General features: G+C 51.3%; 1 protein-coding gene across 2 annotated transcripts in view; it reads left to right on the forward strand.

The window, feature by feature from the left end:
* Nucleotides 1-20,462, forward strand: part of MAP3K10 (mitogen-activated protein kinase kinase kinase 10) — a 34,294-nt gene that overhangs the window by 3,194 nt on the left and 10,638 nt on the right. For both annotated transcript variants that reach the window (XM_072123153.1, XM_072123154.1), the window contains exons 3-8: nt 11,582-11,762; nt 11,959-12,107; nt 12,825-13,000; nt 14,651-14,891; nt 19,227-19,349; nt 19,432-19,570. In XM_072123153.1, the coding sequence (XP_071979254.1) occupies nt 11,582-11,762; nt 11,959-12,107; nt 12,825-13,000; nt 14,651-14,891; nt 19,227-19,349; nt 19,432-19,570 (1,009 nt within the window). The remainder of the gene's footprint in view (nt 1-11,581; nt 11,763-11,958; nt 12,108-12,824; nt 13,001-14,650; nt 14,892-19,226; nt 19,350-19,431; nt 19,571-20,462) is intronic.

The raw sequence follows: 20,462 nt of genomic DNA on the forward strand, positions 1-20,462 counted from the left end.
AACCCGAGGGAAGGAAACGATAGTGTGGAATAAGCCCCAGCCAAGTGGCCGTTACCAGACTGAGGACATGCAGAATCAGATACTGTATTGGATTATTCCGGGGCACCTCTCCCTGGGGGTCCCAGAGGTTAGATATCTGCCTTCATGATTGAAATGATGGGGCAGGGCCGGCGCCAGCACTGGGCATACCTGGGGGAGTGCTGGGCCCAGTGCTGCTGGGGGGCCCACATATGGCTGTATTTATGAAATCCATGGGGGTGAGGGGGGCTGTATCTAATTAATCCATAGGGGTAATATAAAATTTATAAAATGACCATGAGGGGGCGGTTTGGTTTGATAAACTAGGGAATATTTTAGGGAACCAGAGATTGTTTTAGTTTCTAAATTTTAAATGTCACCACCTGAGTTCACTGCAATAGGGGCCCACAGAGGCTCTATCACCCAGGGGCCTACTGTGACCTGGAGCCGGCCCTGCCTAGAGGTATACCATTAAATTATTGGATAAGAGCTTTACCTACTTTACATATAGGAGCCCCAGTGCCTCCATGTAGGCACTCCATGGCTAATTCCGAGGTGTAACATGAAACTTCTGACCTCCAATACAGAATCATCGGTAACGGGGCCTATACGATTTACCCTCAGGGGGCAGAAATAGCTTCTTCCTTTGTTGTACTGGATAATATTAGTTTTCTTTTCTTTGGTGAACTGTAATGAAGCAGGTACCGACCCACTGGGCTGCTGAATGGATCTGACCCAAGGAATGGTCCCAAGTAGTTCCTGGGTTCTCACCCTTTAACCCATGGTTAGAGATATAGAATTTAGTACAAGGAGGAGCTACAGAGTCGCTACCTCTAGGATCGCTGGACATTGTGTAGCAGCGGAGTAACAAGTAGAAACCGAGTCCATGGACAGGTCTGGCAGAGCATCAATGTAACAATGTATCAGGGTAGAGGTCAGAGCAGAATCTATGTGGTCATTGGCCAGAGGTCAGGACAGGCTCCACAGGGTTGGGCTGAACATAGGTATATGGACAAAATAGATGTGGACACCTTTGCCAGACACTAGAATCCTTAGGAACCTTATTGCTCAGGCACCTTCTCTTGTGGGAATGTGCACTAAATCACTCTGGGGGCAGCTATTGATAACACAATTGTATAATTGCCCTTTAAATGGCAATTGGGGCACAGGTGCTCCCCCTGCAACATTACTAGCTCTAGGACCCATCAGCCGCCAGAGGAGGAGCCACAGGGAGATAGTAATCGCCATAGACCAGTAGGTCCTGTCCTTATGTGTATGAAGTCGGATAGAAAAACATTTCCATCTGATAATTTACACAATAATTGCATTAAATCTATTTTTGAATGTACAGGACATTATGTAATGGTGTTCTCAAAAAATCTGGTTCAATAATTATCTAAAATTAAATATTAATTGGCTATGACTATACACAAAACAATCTGCCTGGAAGAACCCGGCAGCGGCCCATGTGGTGCTAAAACAATCAGTACTTGTCTTCTTTTTCACATTATTGTTTAATTTTATCAACTTTATTATTACCATATATATTCGAGTATAAGCCTAGTTTTTCAGCACAAAAAATGTGCTGAAAACCCAAACTCGGCTTATACTCGAGTAAAAAAACTATATCAAAACTCACCTTTTATGGCTTCCCCCGCTGCTGGCTATATACTGGAGCAGGGGGCTGGCTATATACTGGGGCAGGGGGCTGGCTATATACTGGGGGATATGGGCTGGGAGGCTATATACAGGGGGGGGGCAGGTGCTGGCTATATACTGGGGCAGGGGGCTGGCTATATACTGGGGGATATGGGCTGGGAGGCTATATACGTGGGGGGGGCATGTCCTGGCTATATACTATGGGGCAGGGGGCGGGCTATATACTATGGGGCAGGGGGCGGGCAACCGGCGGGCTATATACCGGGGCAGGGGGCTGGCAGGCTATATACTGGGGGGCAGGTGCTGGCTATATACTGGGGCAGGGGGCTGGCAGGCTATATACTGGGAGATATGGGCTGGCAGGCTATATACTGGGGGGCAGGTGCTGGCTATATACTGGGGCAGGGAGCTGGCAGGCTATATACTGGGGGGCAGGAGCTGGCTATATACTATGGGGCAGGGTCCGGCGGGCTATATACTGGGGCAGGGGGCTGGCAGGCTATATACTGGGGGGCAGGTGCTGGCTATATACTGGGGCAGGGAGCTGGCAGGCTATATACTGGGGGGCAGGGGCTGGTTATATACTATGGGGCAGGTTCCGGCAGGCTATATACTGGGGAGGCTGTGACCAATGCATTTCCCACCCTAGGCTTATACTCGAGTCAATAGGTTTTCGAAGGTTTTTGTGGTAAAATTGGGACCTCGGCTTATACTTGGGTCGGCTTATACTCGAGTATATATGGTGCTTTGTCGCACATCTAATGAGACTTGTGCAATTTCCTCACTTTAATAAAATCCTGCGGCTTCCACTTTGGATCCCGATGTGTAATTCTGCTTAGGAGCTTCTAGTAACTTCATTCGTTCTCATTTCTCTATGGACTCTGTATAGCAACTTCTTCTGTATTGTATGAGTCCGTAACATGACACCCATGGGTTATTATGTGATACTGTGTCTCCATACGTATTAATGTGTATAGAAAGTTACAAATTTTTTTTTAATTGCCATATAACAACGTTTAATGCGAGCAGCAGCTGAACAGCACCACATAGACCCATATGATGTAGAGTCAGGAGGGCGTTATAATAAAAACGTATCCACTTCTCACATATTACCACGAGTATAGGACCCAGGGCTCTGCTGCCTAAAAGGACATGTCTAAAATTGCAGCTTAGATACAGCAGCTATATACAGTAACTACCTCTATAATACAGTCCAGTTATATCTGGTAAGGTCTGCTTTTGTTTGTATTGGTGGAATAAAATCTACAGTATTAGGCTGCATTTACACGAATGTATAGGGGACATATATACGGCCGATATACGTCCCCCATACACTTCTATGGGCTCACGGCACCGTGCGGCACTGTACCGTTCCGTAGCCTATCCTTCTATGTGATACCGCACTGTGCGCTGTATACTCCTATGCAGAGGGGCGGGGGTGAGCTGCGCTGTGTCACCATACCGCTCCATTCACGGGGAAAAGATAGGACACGTGGTGCGTCTCTATGGGTCACCCTCCACCTCTCCAGCGCGCCGGGCGTATGACAGGCTGTACCGGGGCAGCCATACATTCGTGTTCATTCGCTCTTACTGGGCAGTTTATTCCTTCCATGTTCTAGTCATATACTACGATTTTGCTCCACAGCCTCCCTTACTTCATTATATACACGGTTAAAGGGGCTGGCCAGGAATGGCTCGGATAATGGGTTGTCCTCAGAATACTTTGCCAATTTAAAGGAACACTCCAGTCAAAGCCAAAAAAATAAAAGAATTTCTCTTCTTCGGCTGTCCATCAAAAGTAGGAGGAGGGAGCCCCCTCCCTCAGGAGGTACCTAAATCCCAGAGTCACAGCATTCACCACGGGATCAAAGGGGTTAACATTCGGGATCTGAACTGATTCCGATCCGGACTGTTAGAGCAGGGTCACTGTCCTTCCCTGTAAGGTGGACCTGTGCAGAACTTGGGCTGGGCCGGAGGAAAAACCCGTCGGCTTAGCCTAAGGCCTCTTAGTGACCGACGGAGGAAGCCGTATGGGTGGTCACTAAGGGGTTACAAAACAGCATCTATGGCGAGGAATCATGTACAGTATAATAATATATAGGTTGTCGTTTAAGCACTGAGATGCCGAAGTAGCAACCAACAAAAAAAACATTTATAGAAATTTACATTTTTGTATCTCGTTCCAATTCAAAGCAGGAAGTGTAGTCATAGGGAGACAGGAAAGGGAGGAGCTTCAGATTTGGAGCCTGGTGTCTGGAAAGAGAAAACAAAATATATAGCCCCCCCCCCTACTTACCTTTGATCTTAAAGGAACAGTCCAGTCTAAGCAGATAGTTTGAATTCTATGCATAAGATGAAATGAGTCAGACCCCGCTCCATGTATTATTCAGTGGATTAGTAGTGACTGCAGTGCAGGGGTCTGGGGATTTTCCTTTTTTTTCAGTGACACCAGAGGTGAAAGTCTGCAGCTCCTCCTCTTCCTGTATCACTATGACAACACTTCCTGCTTGGCATAGGGACGGGACGCAAAAATATAATTTCTATACATTTTTCTTATTGGTCGCTGCTTTGGCATCTTGATGCTTACATGACGTTATAACCTTTATACTATTCTACTTTAGATTATTCCCAGCCTAGTGTTGTCTCTTAACAAGATGCCGCGTCACATCCCCTTTAAGGTAGAGCAGTGGCCTAGTGCAGCGGTTCCCTAGTAGCAATATTTTTCTCTGCGTCCTTGTCATGTCATTGTGCGGTATCGGTGCCGGTGTAGTGGTGCCCATGTCACAGTGTAGTGGTGCACGGTGTAGCGGTGCCGGGTGTAGCGGTGCCGGGTGTAGTGGTGCTCGTGTCACAGTGTAGTAGTGTTACAGGGGGAGGGGTGTCCTGTGTAGTGGTGCCCAGTGTAGTGGTGCCCGTGTCACAGTGTAGTGGTGCCGGGTGTAGTGGTGCCCGTGTCACAGTGTAGTGGTGTAGTGGTGCCCGGTGTAGCGGTGCCCGTGTCACAGTGTAGTGGTGCCCGGTGTAGCGGTGCCCGTGTCACAGTGTAGTGGTGTAGTGGTGCCGGGTGTAGTGGTGCCCGTGTCTTGGTGTGGTAGTTTTACAGGCAGAGGGGTGTCCTGTGTAGTGGTGCCGGGTGCACTGGTGCCGGTGTAGTAGTGCCAGGCTTAGTGGCGCCAGGTGTAGTGGTGCCCGTGTTGTTGTAGTGTTACAAGCGGAGGGGTGTCCTGTGTAGTGGTGCCCAGTGTAGTGGTGCCCGTGTCACAGTGTAGTGGTGCCGGATGTAGTGGTGCCCGTGTCACAGTGTAGTGGTGCCCGGTGTAGCGGTGCCCGTGTCACAGTGTAGTGGTGCCGGGTGTAGTGGTGCCCGTGTCACAGTGTAGTGGTGTAGTGGTGCCCGGTGTAGCGGTGCCCGTGTCACAGTGTAGTGGTGTAGTGGTGCCCGGTGTAGCGGTGCCCGTGTCACAGTGTAGTGGTGTAGTGGTGCTGGGTGTAGTGGTGCCCGTGTCTTGGTGTGGTAGTTTTACAGGCAGAGGGGTGTCCTGTGTAGTGGTGCCGGGTGCAGTGGTGCCGGTGTAGTAGTGCCAGGCTTAGTGGCGCCAGGTGTAGTGGTGCCCGTGTTGTTGTAGTGTTACAAGCGGAGGGGTGTCCTGTGTAGTGGTGCCCAGTGTAGTGGTGCCCGTGTCACAGTGTAGTGGTGCCGGGTGTAGTGGTGCCCGTGTCACAGTGTAGTGGTGTAGTGGTGCCCGGTGTAGCGGTGCCCGTGTCACGGTGTAGTGGTGCCCGGTGTAGCGGTGCCCGTGTCACAGTGTAGTGGTGCCGGGTGTAGTGGTGCCCGTGTCTTGGTGTGGTAGTTTTACAGGCAGAGGGGTGTCCTGTGTAGTGGTGCCGGGTGCAGTGGTGCCGGTGTAGTAGTGCCAGGCTTAGTGGCGCCAGGTGTAGTGGTGCCCGTGTTGTTGTAGTGTTACAAGCGGAGGGGTGTCCTGTGTAGTGGTGCCGGGTGTAGTGGTGCCCGTGTTACAGTGTAGTGGTGCCCGGTGTAGTGGTGCCAGTGTAGTAGTGCTAGGCTTAGTGGTGCCTGGTGTAGTGGTGCCCGTGTCGTTGTAGTGGTCCCCGGTGTAGTGTTGCCGGTGTAGTGTTGCCGGGTGTAGTGTTGCCTGTGTCATGGTGTAGTGGTGCCGGTGTAGTGTTGCCTATGTCATGGTGTAGTGGTGCCGGTGTAGTGTTGCCTGTGTCATGGTGTAGTGGTGCCGGTGTAGTGGTGCCGGTGTAGTGGTGCCGGGTGTAGTGTTGCCTGTGTCATGGTGTAGTGGTGCCGGTGTAGTGGTGCCGGTGTAGTGTTGCCTGTGTCATGGTGTAGTGGTCCCCGGTGTAGTGGTGCCGGGTGTAGTGTTGCCCGTGTCACGGTGTAGTGGTGCCCGGTGTAGTGGTGCTCGGTGTAGTGGTGCCAGGCTTAGTGGTCCCCGGTGCAGTGGTCCCCAGTGTAGTGGTGCCCGTGTCGTTGTAGTGTTACAGGCGGAGGGGAGTCCTGTGTAGCGGTGCCTGGTGTAGTGGTGCCCGTGTCACAGTGTAGTGGTGCCGGTGTAGTGGTGCCCGGTGTAGTGGTGCCCGGTGTAGTGGTGCCGGTGTAGCGGTGCCCGTGTCGTTGTAGTGTTACAGGCAGAGGTGTCTCCTGTGGAGTCTCGGTATCAGTTCACACTGACCTTTCACACACTCCTCTCTCCTGAAACCTGTTTGACTTTCTCCTCTGTGTCGGGATTAACCTCTACACTGCCATAACCCCATTCCCTCGTTATTGTGTCTGCTAATGAAGCCTCTCTGGAGTGAATAGATAAATATCTTAATGCTCCATTCATTAGTGTCCGACCTCCACAGAAGTGGAATCTGTGGATGGAAAGGGTTAACTCTGCCCGGGCTTCCCGTCATTTGTATATACACATCCATTTCTTTGCATAAATGTTCTGTGCTCGACTCGGAGACTAGTGACAGAGAATTGCAGCTCGGTGCGTGTATTCCTGGTCTCTGCAGGCACCTGCGGCCACGTTACCTGCGGCCACGTTACTTGAGGCCTACAAAGAGACACAGGAAAAGTCAGGGATGACACAAGCAAAAGTGACGCTACCGCGTGTCGCCTGGCGATGTAGTTTATCATTTTACTTTTAAATGAAAAATGATAATTAAAAAAGAAAATGTAAAAAATGACACAAAGTCTCACGTTAGTTCACACTAAGGAGCAACTAACACGACTGTCATGAAGAATCCTGTGTGTTATTGGCCATAAAATGAATATTTCTGGCTGCTAATGGCAGCCACTAGAGGGGGCTAACTGGATTTTATGTTCTAATTGATATCAATGTGTAAGTGTATGCAGGCAGCTTTCGAGCCCCCTCTAGTGGTGGCTTTTGGTAGCCATTAGAAAAGCTGGATGTCCACATTATGGAAAATGGTAAAATCATTAGGAGAGAAGCAGCAATTTATTGGTTTTTAATAAAAGAAGTCATCTGTCGCCCAAACACCTGTACAACTTCCCCAGCTTTCTTTATGTCTATCTAGAAGGTCTGGCGTTCTTTAAATCCACCTTCAAAATCAAATGTAATAAACCAGTGATAGATGCAGACACCATGACTGTGGAGTCTTCTTTTTGCATTTGTTATTCATGCATCCTTCCTTCTAAAATCAGCTTTTAAAATTATCCTCTGGAGGTGTTACCAGAGTCCCTCCACGCTGCAACTTCACAGGCTGTGACACTGTCTAATCCCCCCCTGCTTTCCCAACACGTCCCCCCACGCTCTGCCTGCTGTGATCTCACACAGTGAGAGGGGGAAGTGCTCCTGCACATTGGAACAGCCTGTGATGCTACAGCACGGAGTTGCTCAGATTACGCCCCCCAGAGCCTTTCAGGCTCATTGGCATAATTTTAAAAGTTGATTTTAGAAGGAAGGAGGCCATGGATAACAGTCACAGTGCCCGGATCTATGAGTTAGAGCCGCTGGTTTAGCATGATGGATTTTTATGGTAGATTTCCTCTAAATAATTCGAACTGAATTTTTGAGTCTATATGAAGATAAACCAAGAAGATTTTACTTACGTTTTTGCTTTTAGAGCAGGAGGGAAAAAATAAAATAATAAAAAGGCAGATTATCTGGGGACATGATAAGAGCCCTGATGTGCTGCCACTTCATAGGCTGTTACACTGCAGGAGACCTTCCCTCCTCCCACTTCAGGCAGAGGAAGGGGACAGAGTAACAGGCTGTGAAGACAGAGCAGAGAGGGGATATGGTAACTCTCCCTAAAGCCATTCTTCCCTAAAGCTGATTATCAAAATTTTGATTAAAAGTTGATTTTTGAAGGAAAGAGCCCATGGATAACAAATATAAGAAGATTTCCACAGTCCCGGTGTCAGAGAGAGGAGTAAATGGGTTACAAAGGTGGACTGAACTTTTAATGATGTGCAGGGCTAAATTAAGGTTGGTGGGGGACCCGGGGCACACGCCCCGTGTGCCCCCCTATAATCCGGCCCTGAGGCATAAACAAGATGCCCTAAAACGTTTACACCGCTACAGCGCCAAAACATGCGCCGTGCGCCGCTCCGGGTGTGTGATAATAGCAGAAAATCCCGGGCCAAGAACCACCTGGAGAAGTGACAGGAGACTAGAGAAACCATCACATGTCCCTTCCTTACTGACGAGACCCCAGGGTTTAATCCGACATAGAAAACCATGTGATTTGCATATGACTACCCAGAATGCACCATGTAGGGGAAGGATTCTGTTGTCACGGATCATTTAGGATTTCACAAATAATTAACAGGAATGTTCTCCTTGTTGTTGCCACGATGTAACATGTCAGAGGAAAACGAATAAACCGCAAACGCACAAAACACTCGGCATAGACCTGGCCTTGGGTTCTCCTCAGTCTTTGGACCACCAGGGGGACGAGTCCAGGACTAGTTTCAGATGGTCTCGTGCTTTGTATGGAGTCCAAGGGCACCCAGGGTGCTGGGAAGTCACATCCATATTGTGGGGGTCATTTACTAAAGGCCCGATTCGCGTTTTCCCGACGTGTTACCCGAATATTTCTGATTTGCGCCGATTTCCCCTGAATTGCCCGGGATTTTGGCGCACGCGATCGGATTGTGGCGCATCGGCGCTGGCATGCACGTGACGGAAATCGGGGGGCGTGGCTGAACGAAAACCCGACGGATTCGGAAAAACCGCTGCATTTAAGACAAAAAATGTGTCGCGAAAATTACACTTACCTTCACCAGGTATAGGCCGGTGAATTTCAGGGCATTCCAGCGCGCCTCCGGGGAACTTCAGCGCAGCAGCGCCACCTGGTGGACGGCGGAGGAACTACCTTAGTGAATCCCGGCCGGACCCGAATCCAGCGCAGAGAACGCGCCGCTGGATCGCGAACGGACCGGGTAAGTAAATCTGCCCCTGTATGTCCCATGGACTCCACAGACCTCTATTTGTCCATCGTTGCCCGGTTTTCCAGAATTTTTTTTCCTAAAACTCAGTAGATGATGAAAAAAGTAACTTATTGCGAGTACGATATTACAGAGTTACTATTCATCCCATGATGTCTCATTTCAACTTCCGTTGTTCTTCTTCCTCCTCTATATCTATGAGTTAATCCAAAAAGTTAACCCCCGATTTCATAGGAGATTGTCTCCTTCAGGCCTTGTAGTGTCTGTTATTTAAAGGGAACCTGTCACCAGCCGCTTCCCCCACAGACCACGCACACTACCTTTAAGATGACTTTATACATGTCCCACCGATGGCTCTATCCATGGAAGTGGAGCCACATTTAGACTTTTATTTATCCATCCAGTCATGGAGGCCGGGCAGCTCCGTAATGTAGTCCTGCTACCTGATGCTGCTAACCCGTCTACCTCTCCCAGCCTTGTCGCCCTCCTATTCTCCCGAGATATCATGCATGAGCTGTGAACTAGGTGCCGGTCCTGCCCTTCCCTGCTTCACAGGCTCCCCACGCATGCGCCATTACAGTACGCTGCATGTTAAGCTAACTGAGGAGCGCCTCTGCAATGTGCATAGTAGCCTTGCTAGCATGGTGCTCCTGTGAAGCTAGCCAGGGATGCGCAGGGCTAGCATGGTGCTCCTGTGAGGCTAGCCAGGGATGTGCAGGGCCAGCACAGTGCTCCTGTGAGGCTAGCCAGGGATGCGCAGGGCCAGCACAGTGCTCCTGTGAGGCTAGCCAGGGATGTGCAGGGCCAGCACAGTGCTCCTGTGAGGCTAGCCAGGGATGTGCAGGGCCAGCACAGTGCTCCTGTGAGGCTAGCCAGGGATGCGCAGGGCCAGCAAAGTGCTCCTGTGAGGCTAGCCAGGGATGTGCAGGGCCAGCACAGTGCTCCTGTGAAGCTAGCCAGGGATGCGCAGGGCCAGCACAGTGCTCATGTGAGGCTAGCCAGGGATGCGCAGGGCCAGCACAGTGCTCCTGTGAGGCTAGCCAGGGATGCGCAGGGCCAGCACAGTGCTCCTGTGAGGCTAGCCAGGGATGCGCAGGGCCAGCACAGTGCTCCTGTGAGGCTAGCCAGGGATGTGCAGGGCCAGCACAGTGCTCCTGTGAGGCTAGCCAGGGATGCGCAGGGCCAGCACAGTGCTCATGTGAGGCTATCCAGGGATGTGCAGGGCCAGCACAGTGCTCCTGTGAAGCTAGCCAGGGATGTGCAGGGCCAGCACAGTGCTCCTGTGAGGCTAGCCAGGGATGTGCAGGGCCAGCACAGTGCTCCTGTGAGGCTAGCCAGGGATGCGCAGGGCCAGCACAGTGCTCATGTGAGGCTATCCAGGGATGTGCAGGGCCAGCACAGTGCTCCTGTGAAGCTAGCCAGGGATGCGCAGGGCCAGCACAGTGCTCCTGTGAAGCTAGCCAGGGATGTGCAGGGCCAGCACAGTGCTCCTGTGAAGCTAGCCAGGGATGCGCAGGGCCAGCACAGTGCTCCTGTGAAGCTAGCCAGGGATGCGCAGGGCCAGCACAGTGCTCCTGTGAAGCTAGCCAGGGATGTGCAGGGCCAGCACAGTGCTCCTGTGAGGCTAGCCAGGGATGAGCAGGGCCAGCACAGTGCTCCTGTGAAGCTAGCCAGGGATGCGCAGGGCCAGCACAGTGCTCCTGTGAAGCTAGCCAGGGATGCGCAGGGCCAGCACAGTGCTCCCGTGAAGCTAGCCAGGGATGTGCAGGGCCAGCACAGTGCTCCTGTGAAGCTAGCCAGGGATGCGCAGGGCCAGCACAGTGCTCCTGTGAAGCTAGCCAGGGATGTGCAGGGCCAGCACAGTGCTCCTGTGAAGCTAGCCAGGGATGCGCAGGGCCAGCACAGTACTCCTGTGAGGCTAGCCAGGGATGCGCAGGGCCAGCACAGTGCTCCCGTGAAGCTAGCCAGGGATGCGCAGGGCCAGCAAAGTGCTCCTGTGAGGCTAGCCAGGGATGTGCAGGGCCAGCACAGTGCTCCTGTGAAGCTAGCCAGGGATATGCAGGGCCAGCACAGTGCTCCTGTGAAGCTAGCCAGGGATGCGCAGGGCCAGCACAGTGCTCCTGTGAAGCTAGCCAGGGATACGCAGGGCCAGCACAGTGCTCCTGTGAAGCTAGCCAGGGATACGCAGGGCCAGCACAGTGCTCCTGTGAAGCTAGCCAGGGATGCGCAGGGCCAGCACCTAGCTCATATATTGTGGGCGATATCTCGGCAGAAAAGGTGCTTGAGTCACTGGGGAGTGGGCCGGGTTGGGACAGGAAGTAGGAGGGGTAGCTTTACTATATGCCAGAGCTCCCCCACCTCCTTGACTAATCTGGGTTTTCCAAAGTAAAATTTGTGGATTCAGTGAAGCTAACAAGGTAATTTTACAAAACAACATCCTGTTCTAATAAACCTGCGTTCTGTCTCTTCTCCCCACAGTCTTAATACTTGAGAAAATTGAGAACAACGACTTATTTAACAAAACCTTGAAGATCACAGACTTTGGTCTGGCCAGGGAGTGGCAGAAGACGACAAAGATGAGTGCGGCGGGCACCTATGCCTGGATGGCTCCGGAAGTTATCCGTCTCTCTCTGTTTTCCAAGAGCAGCGATGTGTGGAGGTAAAGTCTACTGGATGTGTCTGGCTAAACATTTCCCAGACCATAATCTCATTGTTATAGATTATCACTTCCATTCACCAAACGCCCCACTTAGAAATTCTGATGTCCTTGTTTTCAGCACATCGGTTAGAGTTCAGCTCTGCTTTTCCCTCTGTTATATGAACAGTCACAATCCAACTTCCATTCTGTCTTGCAGTTTTGGGGTTCTTCTGTGGGAGCTGCTTACTGGAGAGGTGCCTTATCGAGAAATTGATGCTCTAGCTGTTGCCTATGGAGTTGCAATGAACAAACTGACTCTCCCAATCCCATCAACGTGTCCGGATCCCTTTGTTAGGATACTAGAAGGTAATGAGATTGTTCGTTTTTTGGTAGGTCCACCATAGAAGGCTCCTTGTCTTGGTATGGTATAGTCCAGTGATGGCAAATCTTCTAGAGAAAGAGTGCCCAAACTACAACCAAAACCCACTTATATGTCGCAAAGTGCCAACATGACAATTTAAGCTGGAACTTATTGATCCCTGCTGGATCAAAGGTTTCAATCGTATTTGCATCCTGAGGACACAATGATACAATAATAAGGAGATATAGATATTTGGATTGTAGCTTCGTTTCAGGGTCCCCTGAAGAGGAAGGATCAGGGGACCCAGAGCAGGAGCACCAATGACAATCCATCTCTATCCACACCTTCATGCTCCTCCTGTAGTCCTGGCAGCCAAATAGCGCTGAGCATGGCACGTCCTGGGCTGTATTGGACCACAGGAGGAAGCCTTGAGTCCTGTCTGGCAAACTCTGTGCTGGGGTAAAGACCTGTGTGCCCACAGAAAGGGCTTTGAGTGCCACCTCTGGCACCTGTGCCATAGGTTCGCCACCACTGGTATAGTCGTTTCACCTGTTGTACTTCTTATACTCTAAATCCTCAAACTTTGAGGCAAAATTCTCTCGAGCATCAATATCCAGTCTTTTTGACATTTAGATTCATGAAATCCAGTATAAAGTTATCGATCTTGTGGGCAGGACCCTTGAATTGTTCCACTGTCTTAACTCCTATTATTATGATTTCAGCTTGCTGGAACCCAGACCCTCATAGTCGCCCTACGTTCTGCACCATCTTGGAGCAACTGACGGCCATTGAGCATTCGGCCATGTTCCAGATGCCCCTCGAATCCTTCCATTCCTTACAAGAAGACTGGAGAATGGAGATTCAGCAGATGTTTGATGAGCTCAGGAATAAAGAGAAGGTAAAACCTTGCTGTGATGGGTCTTATCCCTACTGAGGTGACCTCTCTGGAGGTCGGCCGGACAAGCAATTTAATTCTAAAAATGAGAAAAGTTTCAAATGACTTCAGTATTTATGGCAAATTCATGGAAATTTAGTTGCCATATTGGGGCAGATTTACTTACCCGGTCCATTCGCGATCCAGCGTCGCGTTCTCTGCGGTGGATTCGGGTCTTCCGGCGATTCACTAAAGCAGTTCCTCCAACGTCCACCAGATGTCGCTGCTGCGCTGAAGTCCGCCGGTCTGGGTGCAGGTAAGCGTGTGTCCAGCGACACTTTTTTTTTTTTTTAAATGCGGCGGTTTTTCTGAATCCGTCGGGTTTTCCTTCGGCCACACCCCTGATTTCCGTTGCGTGCATGCCAGCGCCGATGCACCACAATCCAATCGCGTGCGCCAAAAACCTGGGGCAATTCTGGCAAAATTGCCGCAAAATGGAAAAATTTGGGTAACCCGCCGTAAAAACACGATTCGGGCCCTTAGTAAATGACCCCCATTATGCTTTCTGGTTCCACCATTTATTATACAAACTGAAAATACTTGACAACAGTCTACACTTGTAGGGCCTGTCCAGAATTGTTAGATGCCATCCTTGCCTTAAAAATGAGAGGGATGTGAAAACCTATTCCAAAAGTCGGCCCTCTCGATTAGTTGCCCCTGGGGCAATGTTGAATGCTTTAATTTTCCCATCAAGGACATTGTGACTATGATGCACCCATTCTGGTTGAGAAGACCACCCCATGGAAGGTCACCTTGACAATACTAGATGGTGGCCTCATGGAGATTTCACTATATATGGAGATGAAGCTATTCTCCAGAGCAAATCCGATACTGATAGACAATTCCAAGGGGACATCCTAGAGGTCAGACGCGCCTTCAGGTTCTCGAGAATATCACCAGACACAAAAAAATCTGATGTCTGATGAGAAAGAGAGAGCATTTCATTTTCTTGTTGATGAATCGCCTCCTCCTAAGCCTGAAGTTAATGAAGTAAGAACGCTGATGTTTACTTAGCGAGTCTAATGCATTGTGTTTGCACAGTAAATATGGAGGACATCATGTACAAGAAAAATAATTGCAAGACAGTCAGAAAATCAAAGCAAATATCTGATTAGTTTCCATGGCGAACCCCATTGTTCTGCACTTCCTAGTCCCCATTCATGGTCCTCCAGATGTCACGGGGCGTGGAGAAAGATTCCTTTAATGTTCAGCTAATCCTTTGTTATGGGGAAAGTTTGATTTAATCCATCCAGAATTTTACCAGATTTTCCTAATAATTTTTCTTTAAAGTGCAATTTTTTTTTGCAAAATTTTAAAATTTTTGTAGAATCGCAGTAAAGTAAAAATGGCAGCAGTTACACCAACAATTGGAGACAATTTAGGAAGTCACAGAACTCCACACAGAACTGTGGAACAGATATGGATAAAGCCGCTATGTGATCCCGACAATTGGTGTGGTTGGCAGTAGCTTCAATGACTTTATGTCAGGGCTTGTAGTGTATTTATTTACTACCCCCTCCCCGATTGTTCTGCTTTATAAATAATTTTTTTGGTCTGGGGGACGGGGAGGCAGTGCCTTTACACCTATGTTTATATATATTTGCTTTGCGTTAGGAGCTGCGTAGTCGGGAGGAGGAGCTGGTGCGAGCGGCAGAGGAGCAGAGGAACCTGGAGGAGATGCTCCGCAGAAGGGAACAAGAACTGGTAGAGCGGGAGATTGACATTGTAGAGCGGGAGCTGAACATTATCATGTACCAGATGTATCAGGAGAAGCCCAAGGTGAAAAAACGCAAGGGGAACTTTAAGAAAAGTCGGCTGAAGCATAAAGATGGAAATCGCATCAGCTTACCCTCAGGTAGAGGAGATTTGAGGACACTGCCCATCCTACTGTACCCTCCAGCACTATATCCTCATATACCCTCAGCACTCTGCAGGCACATCCTCCTGTACTCTCCAGCACTCTGCAGTCACATCCTCCTGTACCCTCCAGCACTCTGCAGGCACATCCTCCTGTACTCTCCAGCACTCTGCAGACACATCCTCCTGTACCCTCCAGCACTCTGCAGGCACATCCTCCTGTACTCTCCAGCACTCTGCAGGCACATCCTTCTGTACCCCCCAGCACTCTGCAGGCACATCCTCCTGTACTCTCCAGCACTCTGCAGGCACATCCTCCTGTACCCTCCTGCACTCTGCAGGCACATCCTCCTGTACCCTCCTGCACTCTGCAGGCACATCCTCCTGTACCCTCCGGCACTCTGCAGGCACATCCTCCTGTACCCTCCAGCACTCTGCAGGCACATCCTCCTGTACTCTCCAGCACTCTGCAGGCACATCCTCCTGTACTCTCCAGCACTCTGCAGGCACATCCTTCTGTACCCTCCAGCACTCTGCAGGCACATCCTCCTGTACTCTCCAGCACTCTGCAGGCACATCCTTCTGTACCCCCCAGCACTCTGCAGGCACATCCTCCTGTACTCTCCAGCACTCTGCAGGCACATCCTCCTGTACCCTCCTGCACTCTGCAGGCACATCCTCCTGTACCCTCCTGCACTCTGCAGGCACATCCTCCTGTACCCTCCTGCACTCTGCAGGCACATCCTCCTGTACTCTCCAGCACTCTGCAGCCACATCCTCCTGTACTCTCCAGCACTCTGCAGACACATCCTCCTGTACTCTCCAGCACTCTGCAGCCACATCCTCCTGTACCCTCCGGCACTCTGCAGGCACATCCTCCTGTACTCTCCAGCACTCTGCAGCCACATCCTCCTGTACCCTCCAGCACTCTGCAGGCACATCCTCCTGTACTCTCCAGCACTCTGCAGCCACATCCTCCTGTACCCTCCAGCACTCTGCAGGCACATCCTCCTGTACTCTCCAGCACTCTGCAGGCACATCCTCCTGTACTCTCCAGCACTCTGCAGGCACATCCTCCTGTACTCTCCAGCACTCTGCAGGCACATCCTCCTGTACTCTCCAGCACTCTGCAGGCACATCCTCCTGTACCCCCCAGCACTCTGCAGGCACATCCTCCTGTACTCTCCAGCACCCTGCAGGCACATCCTCCTGTACTCTCCAGCACTCTGCAGCCACATCCTCCTGTACTCTCCAGCACTCTGCAGGCACATCCTCCTGTACTCTCCAGCACTCTGCAGGCACATCCTCCTGTACTTTCCAGCACTCTGCAGGCACATCCTCCTGTACTCTCCAGCACTCTGCAGGCACATCCTCCTGTACTCTCCAGCACTCTGCAGGCACATCCTCCTGTACCCCCCAGCACTCTGCAGGCACATCCTCCTGTACTCTCCAGCACCCTGCAGGCACATCCTCCTGTACTCTCCAGCACTCTGCAGGCACATCCTCCTGTACTTTCCAGCACTCTGCAGGCACATCCTCCTGTACTCTCCAGCACTCTGCAGGCACATCCTCCTGTACTTTCCAGCACTCTGCAGGCACATCCTCCTGTACTCTCCAGCACTCTGCAGGCACATCCTCCTGTACCCTCCAGCACTCTGCAGGCACATCATCCTGTACTCTCCAGCACTCTGCAGGCACATCCTCCTGTACCCTCCAGCACTCTGCAGGCACATCCTCCTGTACTCTCCAGCACTCTGCAGGCACATCCTCCTGTACCCTCCAGCACTCTGCAGGCACATCCTCCTGTACTCTCCGGCACTCTGCAGGCACATCCTCCTGTACTCTCCAGCACTCTGCAGGCACATCCTCCTGCACTCTCCAGCACTCTGCAGCCACATCCTCCTGTACTCTCCAGCACTCTGCAGACACATCCTCCTGTACCCTCCAGCACTCTGCAGGCACATCCTCCTGTACCCTCCAGCACTCTGCAGGCACATCCTCCTGTACTCTCCAGCACTCTGCAGGCACATCCTCCTGTACTCTCCAGCACTCTGCAGGCACATCCTCCTGTACTCTCCGGCACTCTGCAGGCACATCCTCCTGTACCCCCCGGCACTCTGCAGGCACATCCTCCTGTACCCTCCAGCACTCTGCAGACACATCCTCCTGTACTCTCCAGCACTCTGCAGGCACATCCTCCTGTACTCTCCAGCACTCTGCAGGCACATCCTCCTGTACCCTCCAGCTCTTTGCAGGCACATCCTCCTGTACTCTCCAGCACTCTGCAGGCACATCCTCCTGTACTCTCCAGCACTCTGCAGGCACATCCTCCTGTACTCTCCAGCACTCTGCAGGCACATCCTCCTGTACTCTCCAGCACTCTGCAGGCACATCCTCCTGTACCCTCCGGCACTCTGCAGGCACATCCTCCTGTACCCTCCGGCACTCTGCAGGCACATCCTCCTGTACCCTCCGGCACTCTGCAGGCACATCCTCCTGTACCCTCCAGCACTCTGCAGGCACATCCTCCTGTACCCTCCGGCACTCTGCAGGCACATCCTCCTGTACCCTCCAGCACTCTGCAGGCACATCCTCCTGTACTCTCCAGCACTCTGCAGGCACATCCTCCTGTACCCTCCAGCACTCTGCAGGCACATCCTCCTGTACTCTCCAGCACTCTGCAGACACATCCTCCTGTACCCTCCAGCACTCTGCAGGCACATCCTCCTGTACCCTCCAGCACTCTGCAGGCACATCCTCCTGTACTCTCCAGCACTCTGCAGGCACATCCTCCTGTACTCTCCAGCACTCTGCAGGCACATCCTCCTGTACTCTCCAGCACTCTGCAGGCACATCCTCCTGTACTCTCCAGCACTCTGCAGGCACATCCTCCTGTACTCTCCAGCACTCTGCAGGCACATCCTCCTGTACTCTCCAGCACTCTGCAGGCACATCCTCCTGTACCCCCCAGCACTCTGCAGGCACATCCTCCTGTACTCTCCAGCACTCTGCAGGCACATCCTCCTGTACCCTCCAGCACTCTGCAGGCACATCCTCCTGTACTCTCCGGCACTCTGCAGGCACATCCTCCTGTACTCTCCAGCACTCTGCAGGCACATCCTCCTGCACTCTCCAGCACTCTGCAGCCACATCCTCCTGTACTCTCCAGCACTCTGCAGACACATCCTCCTGTACCCTCCAGCACTCTGCAGGCACATCCTCCTGTACCCTCCAGCACTCTGCAGGCACATCCTCCTGTACTCTCCAGCACTCTGCAGGCACATCCTCCTGTACCCTCCGGCACTCTGCAGGCACATCCTCCTGTACTCTCCAGCACTCTGCAGGCACATCCTCCTGTACTCTCCGGCACTCTGCAGGCACATCCTCCTGTACCCCCCGGCACTCTGCAGGCACATCCTCCTGTACCCTCCAGCACTCTGCAGACACATCCTCCTGTACTCTCCAGCACTCTGCAGGCACATCCTCCTGTACTCTCCAGCACTCTGCAGGCACATCCTCCTGTACCCTCCAGCTCTTTGCAGGCACATCCTCCTGTACTCTCCAGCACTCTGCAGGCACATCCTCCTGTACTCTCCAGCACTCTGCAGGCACATCCTCCTGTACCCTCCGGCACTCTGCAGGCACATCCTCCTGTACCCTCCTGCACTCTGCAGGCACATCCTCCTGTACCCTCCAGCACTCTGCAGGCACATCCTCCTGTACCCTCCAGCACTCTGCAGGCACATCCTCCTGTACCCTCCGGCACTCTGCAGGCACATCCTACTGTACCCTCCAGCACTCTGCAGGCACATCCTCCTGTACTCTCCAGCACTCTGCAGCCACATCCTCCTGTACTCTCCAGCACTCTGCAGACACATCCTCCTGTACTCTCCAGCACTCTGCAGCCACATCCTCCTGTACTCTCCAGCACTCTGCAGGCACATCCTCCTGTACCCTCCAGCACTCTGCAGGCACATCCTCCTGTACCCTCCAGCACTCTGCAGGCACATCCTCCTGTACCCTCCGGCACTCTGCAGGCACATCCTCCTGTACCCTCCAGCACTCTGCAGGCACATCCTCCTGTACTCTCCAGCACTCTGCAGACACATCCTCCTGTACCCTCCAGCACTCTGCAGGCACATCCTCCTGTACCCTCCGGCACTCTGCAGGCACATCCTCCTGTACCCTCCTGCACTCTGCAGGCACATCCTCCTGTACTCTCCAGCACTCTGCAGGCACATCCTCCAGCACTCTGCAGGCACATTTTTCCACCTCCACTCAGTACAATACACCTAAATCATCATGTACCTTACTACATTTTTATCATCCATAGGTTTTGAACACAAGATCACTGTACAAGCCTCGCCAACTCTAGACAAGTGCAAAGGTCAGGGGTCGAGCAGTTACAGTCCTCCTGGAAGCCCCTTGATCATCCCACGGCTGCGTGCCATTCGATGTAAGTTCATGGTTTGGCTCTAGTTTACACATATTAATCCATGTCTTCTAACATCTTACTTTAAACGTGTCCTTTTTATTAGTAACCCCTGTAGATGGCAGCAAAACCTGGGGACGTAGCTCAGTGCCGAAGAAGGAAGAGGTCACCTCAACAAAGAAGAAAGGGAGGACATGGGGCCCGAGCTCCACACAACCCAAGGAAAGAGTCGGAGGAGAAGAGAGGTGATAACATCTATTGCATCCCGGGAGACCGTGGGAGATACATGTAATGTGGGGTCATATATGGATGTATATATACTAAGATATATATATACATATATATATATATATGGTCATACATAGTCTATATACTACTGATAAGCGGATTAGAGGTCAATTATGATCATTAAATCACAACATCAATGACCGGGTACATATATACACTCTGATACATATCTATTGCATGTGTCTGCAACAAACACTAGGGGGAGTCCTCTGCATACAGATCTTTATCATTTCCCATATCCATGTACAATGAGCTCCCCCTTGTGGCAGCCAAAAGTTTTAAAAAATAACTATGGTTGTGTAAAGTTGGGTCAGAGGACTTTGCATTTCTGTGAATCTTGTTGATCCCTGTATGATCTTGTATTGTAATTACTGAAATATAGAGGATTACAAATTTTTGTGGAAAGGGATCAGCGGCGCCTGTGTAGCTCCTCATATCTATGGGTAATCTTTAGGATGGATATTTATACAATATTTATAAACAGACTCATCAATGGAAAACTTTTATGGATGTGTGTAATATATTGTAACCAGAGCCTAGTCATATGCAGTGATTAGATAACGGCATTTTAGGGGAGGCCCCCATTTTCATGTCCACTGGGGGCCCCCCAGATCACACATTTACTACCTATCTTAGGGATATCAGTGGGAAAAGCCTTTCTATTCACATCAGATAATGTCCTATAGTAAAGAATAACATTTCCCATTACAGAAAATGTTACTTTATAGCAACAAACTTCTCTGCATGTATCTCACAGCTAATATGAAAACCACTGGAAAGGGACGTCTTCTTATTCTGTGGCCTTAGACAGTGATGAGCGAGTCGGATGCGGTCTGAGCGCAGGCACAA

The sequence above is a fragment of the Engystomops pustulosus genome, chromosome 9 (genome assembly GCF_040894005.1).
Source record: "Engystomops pustulosus chromosome 9, aEngPut4.maternal, whole genome shotgun sequence".
Taxonomy (NCBI): Eukaryota; Metazoa; Chordata; class Amphibia; order Anura; family Leptodactylidae; genus Engystomops; species Engystomops pustulosus.